Below are 9472 nucleotides of genomic sequence, written 5' to 3'. Positions count from 1 at the left end.
TTGGGCTTCATGTGAATAGTGGGAGGAGCTAGGTTCTGGAGGTTACTAGAAACTTGGTTTTGAGGCAGTCTAAGGCTGACTTACAAGGAGCATGTGCTTTTTTTTTTATTTTGTCCACAGTATAGATATTTTGGAGGAGAATTAACGTTTTTCTGTATGTTTGAATATTTTCTTAGTTTTAAGTACAAAGCCATATAGCTACTGTCTCAGTTTAACACAAGTATTAGTATTTTCATAATTGAATGTTATTGGACCACTTAAAACTAATATCTATTATAATTGAACTTTATTTTTGGTCAGATAGCATATTCTGATCATGATTGGACTTCATCTCCTCCCAGATCCTCCTCACCCATCCAAGTTCACACCACCTTTTTCTATCTCTTTAGAAAGCACACAGGCAAATAGAGAGCATTCTCTCTCCAGGGTCTCAGTCAGTCGAGGGTGGCTTCAAACGTAGCCAACGATGACCTTGAATTCCTGCTTCTTGGAGAGCTGTTTCAACCATGTACCACTATACTTGGCTTAAAGTGGACATTCTTTTATTTAAACACAACACTATGACCACAATCATAAGTACTGTCTTAAAAAATTATTCTTATTTCTTATCATATTTATGTCAGTTTACATCAGTCATAAGTTTTTCCTTTAAAACAAGAGGGGGAGCTCATTTGGATGAGTGGCACGAGAAGGCTAAAGTAACTGCAGTGGGGTGGAGAGCGGCTGTGGGAGAGGCTGTGTTGGGAGAGGCTGTGTTTGGTATTGCTACAGCTATTACAGAAAAGGTGGGGAAGATGAGGCACTGGATTAGGTTAGGAGACTGGACTTTTGTGATTGACCTAGGATGAAATAGTTGTAAAATGGTCCCAGGGTCTCACCCACATGACGGGGTGGGAGAATGGGTAGTGAAATAAAGAGGTGTTCCAGGACAAACCCATTCAGTAAGGAGGATGATTTTTCCCTCCTCTCTGGTAGCTTGATGGAAATAGGAGGCATGTATAGCTCATACAGTTGGGATTGGTATGTGCCTAGGCATTCAAAATCTAGAATGGTAATGTCGGGACTGAAAATGGAGGCATTTATTTGCATGGATGAAGATTGAGATTATGGAGTGACAAGTGTGGAGAAAAAAAGGTGACTGTGGGTGAAACATATAAAATGGGCTGAAGTAAGGGGACTGGTTGAGTCAAGCCAAAGAAGTTTTCAGTTAAGTGGTCACTGTGACAACTTTGAAGAATTCCAAGGTAAGAAACTTGTCATTGAATTAAGTAGTCTCATCAGACAGGTTCTTGGCCTAGACTTATCATTAGTCACTGATTGTCACATTTAATTATATTTGTAGAGATAACAAGGCACTATGGGGCCAGAGAGGGCCCAGGTTTTATATATCTTTAGTAGTTCTATAGCCAGTGCCAAAAGTGGCCTCTCCCCACAATTAGTCTTTGTCTCTGTGTCACTCTGACCTTCTCACGACCCTCCATCCTAACGAGCTCTGGTCTTGCTTTAAGTCAAGGATTTAAAAAATGAACAAAATAAATCAGGTGTTGTGGTGCACGTCTTTAATTCTAGCACTTAGGTGGAGAGGCCGGCAGATTTCTGTGAGTTTGAGGCCAGCCTGGTCTACAGAGGGAGTTCCAGGACTGCTAGGGTTACAGGAGGAACCTTGTCTCCAAAACCAAGACAGACAACAAACTGCTATCCCACTAACAAAGTCGGTTTGAATGTTAGCTTTCGAACTGGACAAGCAAGAGAAAGTAAATTGTTTCCTACGTAAAACAAGATTTTATTTTAATTATGATAGTACTTGACCAAGTTTTCAACTTTTCCTCTACAGTGAAACGGATTCGGATAGCTCAAGCTCTTCCTCTTCCTCATCTTCATCATCTTCCTCCTGTGGATCGCTTCCTCCTGTGTTGTCAGACGGAGAGGAGGATGTCCAAGTTGAGAAAGAAAATAAGAATTTTCCTCTTAAAACAAAAGATGAATTGCTTCTTAATGTAAGTACTTCCATTGATTGTTCCATAAACTTAGCAGTCTCCTCTCGGCTTTTTGCGTGTCCCTCTGTTGGGCTTTGACAGTAACTGAGAGTCCTGTGGAGGCATTGACTTCACTTTGGTGACTTCTTTGTTTTCACGTCACAGAACAGTTAGTTTTGGACCACCTATTTTAACATGCATGGAAAACCCAAGGCTGTGTTCATTCCCTAGCACTACCAAAACAATGTTGAAAGTACTGTACTGGCTCTTGTGTCAACTTGACACAGTAGAGTCGTCAGAGAGGAAGGTGCCTTAGTTGAGGAAACTCTTCCATGAGACCCAGCTATTTTCTCAATTAGTGGTCAGTTGGGGAGGACCTGGTCCATTGCGGCTGGTGTAGTCCTTGGGCATGTGGTCCTGGGTTCTATAAGAGAGTAGCAGAGCAAGGCAAAGAAAGCAAGCCAGTAAGCAGCACCCCTCCATGGGCTCTGCTTCAGCTCCTGCCTCCAGGTCCCTGCCCTGTTTGAGTTCTTGTCCCGATTTCCAGTGATGAACGGTCGTGTGGACGTGTCCACTGGCTTTTGGTCATGATGGTTGGTGGAAGCAGTGGAAAGCTGTCTTAACAGTTGGTTCCTTTTGTGGTATTTGGCATTCCTTTCTTTGTTGCTGCTCTTGGTTCACAAGTCAGAAAGTTTCTTCCAAAGTAACTGAAGCTTTTTAAATTAATTTCATTTTATAGAATTAGAGGCAAAATTCACTGGCTTTCTGTGTTTTAAGCTTTTTAGAATACCTAGTTACTTGAAATGTTATATTTATTATTTTAAAAAGTCACAATTGGGAAACAACTTATATTGGTAGGTACCTCATTGAGGTCATTGGCTTAACTTTGAGTGTGTATGTAAATCTGCCTTTGGAAAAGGATGACAAGTTTGAAAATCTGTAGTTCCAGAGGATGGCCTCAGAAATGAGAGTCCAGGCTAACTTGCTTGTGTTTGGTCTAGTCTGGGTACTTCAGTCAGTGTCAGTGCTTTAAAAAGGTTGGTAATCATTACCTGCAGTTAGTGTGAAAGGCTACTGACTAATGTGAAATCTGAAGGCTGTGTGTTGCATGGCAGGTTTCTGCCAATGTTACTGCTCATAGTAAAGACTTTTGCTTTACTTAGGCTTTTGGACTAGTGTGCCATGGTTTGTGGTTAGTAGTTGATGATAGATTCTGGCAAAAAAAGGCTCATAATCTAGTGTTTTCTGAAAGTACAAGGAAACCTAGTATCTATTTTACCTGAATCCTGATGACCTCTCAGAAGTTCTCAGATTATAAAACCAACAAGTAGATTTATCTAATATGGTTTGATTTGCCTTATTCAGTCTGAATTTTTAACATTGAGAGTCCTTTGAAATTTAATGCAAAATCTTGCTGATGAGAGTGTGTGTGTGTGTGTGTGTAAGTGTAAGTGTGTAAATAGAATACTACAGATATTCATGAGAAATCAGACAGGATCTTTGGCCTTTGAGGACTGAGTTCATAACTGATTTTTGCATCTCCCTGGAACATTGAATAGTTGACCCTGGTGATAGGTTCACAGTCAGCAGTAGTAATGGTTACAGAATGAGTGTGAGTAGCTGTCTTTTCTTCATTGGTTCTTTTAGGAAATTGTAACATACCTGTAACATATGCGAGGTACTTTTAACAAAACCAATCATGTCCCTACTTTTTCATATTATCTAGTGGAAAGATACTAAATAGAGCAGAGACAAATTTAATTGCTAGGAGTTCTGTGGAGGTGTGTATTTGGCACAAATGAATTTTTTCCCTTGGGAGTACATTGTTGTGTGTCTTTTAGAACTTAGAACAGTGACTAGTGTGTTCCTTTTTTGTGCCATTTCTAAGAGATCTTTTGGAAAAGACATAAGAGGCACTGGTGGTTTGATTAGGAATGGGCCCCATAAATTTATGCATTTGAATACTTGGCCCATAGGGAGTGCACTATTGGTGGTGTGGACTTGTTGGAGCAGGTGTGGCCTTGTTGGAGGTGAGCTTTGAGGTCTCATAAGAGCTCAAACTATACCCAGTTCGGATAATAGGCTCCTTCTGCCTGCCTTTGGATTAAGATGTAGAATTTCGGCACACACTGCCATATTTTGCCATGGTGATAATCGACTAAACCTCTGTACCTCTCTGTAAGTCAGCCTAAATTAAATGTTTTCCTTTATAAGAGCTGTCTTGGTCGTGCTGTCCCGTCAGAGCAATGAAACCCTAAGATGGGCACTTACAGTTTATCATTTTAGTATATCATTACTTAGCTTTGTGTTCACTGGTGTTTGTCTACATGTGTGTCTGTGTGAGGGTAACAGAAGCCCTTGAACTGGAGTTACAGACAGGTGTTAGCTGGCATGTGAGTGCTGGGAATTGAGTGCAGGTCCTCTGGGAGAACACCCAATGTTCTCAACTACCTCTTTAGCCTTATTTACTGCCCCAATTCATTTGGGATTTTGAGTCAGGGTTTCTCTACATAGCATTGGCCGTCCTGTCCTGGAATTTATTGTGTTGACCAAGCTGGCCTCAAACTCACAGAGATCTGCCTGTCTCTGCTTACTAAGTTCTTGGATTAAAGGTACACCCACATCATACCCAGCAAGTTTTTAGTTTTAAAGCGAATGGCGTTTGATTGGAAATTGACATGTTTATATCAATAGTATTAGGAAGGAAAAATACTGCTGCTTTGTTGGTAGATGTAGTGTAGACATTATAATTTTCTGGTTTGCCCTAAAACTCTGTAAGGATCTATTAACCACTCTTTCAAAGGATTTAACAAGTTCAAGACAGGAGAGTGTCTTGGGAAAATTTTTTTTTTTAAAAAATTAGAGAAAATAAGTAGCTGAATTCCAAGGATAGTGTGACCTCAGTGTCTTTCCTGCTCTGTCTGTGCGTGCGTTGGTCTTCAGGGGTGACAGTTTGTCCACCAAAATGCATTTTTATGAGGTATTAAATCAGCTATGTACACCTGGTTGCACAGCCTTCAATGAATCATAGTCAGTGGAATGCCTATTGAGTTTGCCCGGACCTGAGCCTCATGGTCATCCCTGTTTGTGTGGGCAAGTCTGTAGGAGGTGCGAATGTGTGGGAGAGGAAAAGCTTGAGAAGTGTGTGGACTCCTAGTGATAGCGGGAGTGCCTGTGAGCCACTTAGCGAGGGCAGTGGGAATGTGTGGAGCAACAGTTTTGGAGTTTGGTTTCTTAAAAAAAAAAACCACAGAAATAATTATAATAATGTGTTTTCATTTTAATCCCAGGTATGGGGTACGGGGCTGTGGGGCTGCCGTTGGCTATGATTTGCCTTGTGGTCTGGTGGGGAGTGGGGGAGCATGATTTTGCCAACTGCAGATAATTTCTGCGATCGTGTGACATGTGGAATTCGGGGACTTGTCAGAGGGTGTGTGAATGCTAGAGCTGCCACAGGTGGGCTGGGTTGTCCATGGTGGTGTGTAAAGAGGAAGCAGCTGTCCTGACAGCGAAGATCAGTCTTGCCACAAGAAACTTGAGTCCCTAGTCATCAGCAAGTAGTCTAAATAAAACATTGCCCCTTTCTGACCCCTGACATCATTCAGGGATCTTTTGCCTTTCCTCTCTTATCTAGTATTAGGTTGAAAGGGTGAAAGAAAAGGGATGAAGGGTAGAAGAAAGAAGAACCCATAAAGTAGGAAAAGGCTACACGTGTATTTGGAGGAGGGGTGGATGTTGGGTTACTGGGGTAGTTTTCTGACAAGTAAGGGATGCTAAGGTCTTGGAGTATGAGTGCTAACTGGTGGAGGCCAGTACTCGGAAGTGATTGTGATGCTAAGCTCAGGTTGGAAGCAGTGTTGTGAGAAAACTCAACTTTACCAAAGAGAAGAGAGAGATTTCTTGTAAACTTGGGTTGGAAAGTCACGGGAACTAAGGCAGCTCTTAGGTCATTTTTTTTCCTGTGCATCTTGGATGTTCTTCCAGCTTCCGTGGAAGCTGTGTGGTTCTGTCACTCTGTCTGTCCACCCTGGCTTCCTGTGCTCACCTTAGAGTGAACTCTTATTCCAGCTTCATGACTTCCCCATCCCTGGCTCTCCATAGATGGCAGTTTCTTGTCAATTGGCTAACGTTTTGTTTCTTTTATTTTGGGTCAAAATACTAGGTTTTTGTTTGTTTAATAAGTAGCAATTCATTCTTCTGGGAAGTGTTCTCTCTTTGCTATATACTAGGCTGTTTTGTTAAGACTTTGGATGGGTCACTTGAACTGTTAGGCAGTGTTAGCGTGTCTTAGTGTGGAGCAGCCGGATATAAGCAGTCTGTTAATTTCATATCTAATAAAATTCCAAAGAAAATGAGTTGGTTTTGCTAACTGCTCTGTACAGCTAGTGGCAGCTTTTAGTTTGTGCGGGCCCAGGGATGTCTAGGTCGTGGGCATGCCCAGTTTAGTGCAGTTTTATGTCCTATCTGCTTTTAAAGTGCTCCATCTTCAAGGAGTGTTCTCTTCATAAAGAACCACCCTCCTTACTTCCTTCCAGTCTGCTTTCAAGCAAGAATACTACCTCTGCCTCCTTAAGTCATTCCTATGTTTGAAAACTCGGTGGTCTGGCTGTAGGTTGAGCATCCTTAGTGTGAACCGTAGAGGAACTGAGAAGGGAGCCCCAATTGGCCGCATGATGCTCTCACAATTACAGGCTCTGATGTGCGCTTTACGTCGTTGCTTTTCTTCAGCATAAACCTTAGAATTTGAAAGGTTGCTGTAGAGCCTGACAGATGGAAAGCAGCATCTCTCACAGCCCTGCAGTCATGTGAAGCCCCTAGCATTGAGTGTGAGTCCCTACAATAAACAATTAGATTCTTTTTAAAAATTTTCTCAGAAACTACTGCTTTTACTTCTTCAGTAGATAAATCAAATGTAATTGAAAATGTAAATTATTAAAAAACATTAGGGATAGCAATGTTTTATGCTATGAACTAGAAATAAGTTATACATTGCTGATTATTTTGTTGCCTGAAAATTAGGACTTCAGTGCTTATGGGCAATATTCAGTAGGGATTGTCATGTGTATTTATGCATATGGTAAGCATGACCATATGTTAAATGAAAATGTTATTCATGAGAAATTTAACTTTATCATCAAGATTGCCTTTATTATGTATGTATGTATGTATGTATGTATGTATGTATGTATAAGAAATGTACTTAGTGTTTAGGTTGAGGGCATGTATTTGCCTGATTTTGCTAAATCATGTATGCAGACATGTCTAAAACATCTCCATATGAAAGAAAGAAATACCTGGGCACTTCAGGTAGTTAGAAGTTGTACTGAACTATTTGACATGTGCCTGTGTCTCAACTCCTGTGAAACTGGTCTGTTTCACTGCAGTAATCATTACTAAGTGAATATGTGTTTCTCAGGTTCTGACTTATTTATCACTTTGTCCTAAATATAGGGAAAAGTTTCAAGTTTTTATAATACTGTGTAGGTTTGGAATTCACTATAGTCTCACCTGGATACTATTGAAACTTGTCACAGTGCCTTACATTTAGCAGTGTTTTATAAATGAAAAGGAAGCTGATTTTTCATTGATATTAGATGTTATGCAGTAGTCAAAATTTTTAAAGGGTTTGTCTTTCACTGTTCAGATGATTCATTCCATAAAGCCCATATGCAGCATGCTGGAGACGTAGCTTTGATAAACCACCACCTGCTTTAAAACACCCACGGGGTCCTGGGTTCTAGCACCATGAACAGTTATTCAAGGCAGGAGAATGAATGGTTTGTTAAGCTTCAACTGGAGGTTTTTATGCAATGCACTAGAGCATCCTTACACTTTCAGTGTTTGTACATACATGTGGTTTCCCCATAGACTTTAGTGAGTGCCTTTGTCTAGCTGAAGGGTGAGGGTATGTTTAAGTTGAAAGAGTAACGAATTAGTGACAATTTCAGAGTGCTGTGTGGTAAGCCATAGGACTTATAAAAAGAGAAGGCCACTTGCCTTGCAGTGCTGAGGGAAGGCATCAGGGCTGAAGGGAGACTTGGTGAGGAACCTGTGAATTTGCCCAAGACAGGGTGATTTTTGTCCATGGCAATTGTAATTTTAGTCAGGAGGAACGCACAACATTTTTTCCTTTATCACCACACAGCTGATGTTGGTAGTTCTACTGAACTTTTCTCTTAAACCTTTAAACATCTTAGATACGTGATCTGCGGCAGTAACTGCCTTTTCTCTTAGTTTTATGTGAGATCTTAAATGAAATGTACAGTCTCAGGTAACGGGAGATGCTTAGAGTTTTTTTTTTTTAAGATTTTTTTCATACTGAGGTATGATTTTAGTTCAGTTTTATAGTTGTTTTGAGTCTTTTGCAGTTTTTTTGAAGTTTGTGTTTTGTGGGGTTTTTTGTTGTTGTTTTTTTTTTATTTTTTTGCTTGTTCACTGTCTGTTTCTGAGACAGGGTCTCACTGTGTAGCTCTGACTGGCCTCAAACTCTGCAGCTGGCCTTGAACTCTCAGGGAGTTTCTGGTTCTCCCTGAGATTAAAGGGGTGTACCACCATGCCCGCTCTTGAACTTTGATTTTGTTGACAGTCATTTTAGAGAAAAATAGGATGAAAACACAATCACTGGGGGAAAAGTCATTTCAAAGAATTGTTGACACGTTTAGGTGTAACTAATGGGTGGCCTGAGACTGTGTGATGTCCTATAACAATAATTACCAAGGGCACCAGTGATGCAATCAATACACAGATGGCTGAGTTCTACAGAAATCTGTGCAGCTTCTCCTGGAGAAGTTGAAAAATTATGAATGAAATAGTAAATATGGTCATAGTTGCCACAGATTGTACAGACCTAATCCATTTTTTTTCAATATGTTTTACCAGATAATAGGAAAAATAAAAATTGAGTCCTGGCTCTCAGAACTCCAGAGATTGGATCCTACTTTCCAAGCATGTCTGAGAAGTGAAGGCTCACCTAATAGCATCAGGTAATTGGCATGCGTTCTTCTTGGTAACGAGAAAAGTGGCCAGACAATTTATTCCACTTTCCCCACTTTTCTCCGTTCCGCCCAAACTGTACCAGGAGGGAGTTTTACTTTTTCCCAGAACACTTTTTACTCTAAGTCCATTTTTATGAGTAAAAACACACGTAAGAGTGTAGATACTTTCACCTTAGGTCATCAAATTGCCTATTTTTCTTTTTGTTTTTCAGTAGTAAACCTTCAAAAAACAACTAGAGAAGGCAAAGCCATTGTAGTGGATGAACGTCACCTGCTAGGGGCTTACTTGGGGCAGAGTAGCTCCTTAAACTTTTGTGCTGTAAGTTTTGTTTTTAGTAGGATGCATTTTGAATGTTGTGCTTTACTCATTTGAGTATTTTGTCGGACAGATAACCTTGTATAGCTCACAGATGTTTACAGAGTCAGAATACAGTATTCTCACAACAGATGCTTCATGACTGTTTCAGAAGTATTGTCGGGGTCTTTTTGTTTGATTGGTTT

General features: G+C 40.5%; 1 protein-coding gene across 1 annotated transcript in view; it reads left to right on the top strand.

Moving 5' to 3' along the window:
- The window catches only part of Naf1 (nuclear assembly factor 1 ribonucleoprotein), a 30736-nt gene that overhangs the window by 2154 nt on the left and 19110 nt on the right, over positions 1-9472 (top strand). The window contains exon 2 of the mRNA NM_001024772.2: positions 1835-1997. Coding sequence (NP_001019943.1) covers positions 1835-1997 — 163 coding nt within the window. The remainder of the gene's footprint in view (positions 1-1834; positions 1998-9472) is intronic.

This window comes from Rattus norvegicus, chromosome 16 (genome assembly GCF_036323735.1).
Source record: "Rattus norvegicus strain BN/NHsdMcwi chromosome 16, GRCr8, whole genome shotgun sequence".
Lineage (NCBI taxonomy): Eukaryota > Metazoa > Chordata > Mammalia > Rodentia > Muridae > Rattus > Rattus norvegicus.
The sequence above is the reverse complement of the archived record's forward strand: the minus strand, read 5'-3'. Positions and strand labels throughout refer to the sequence as shown.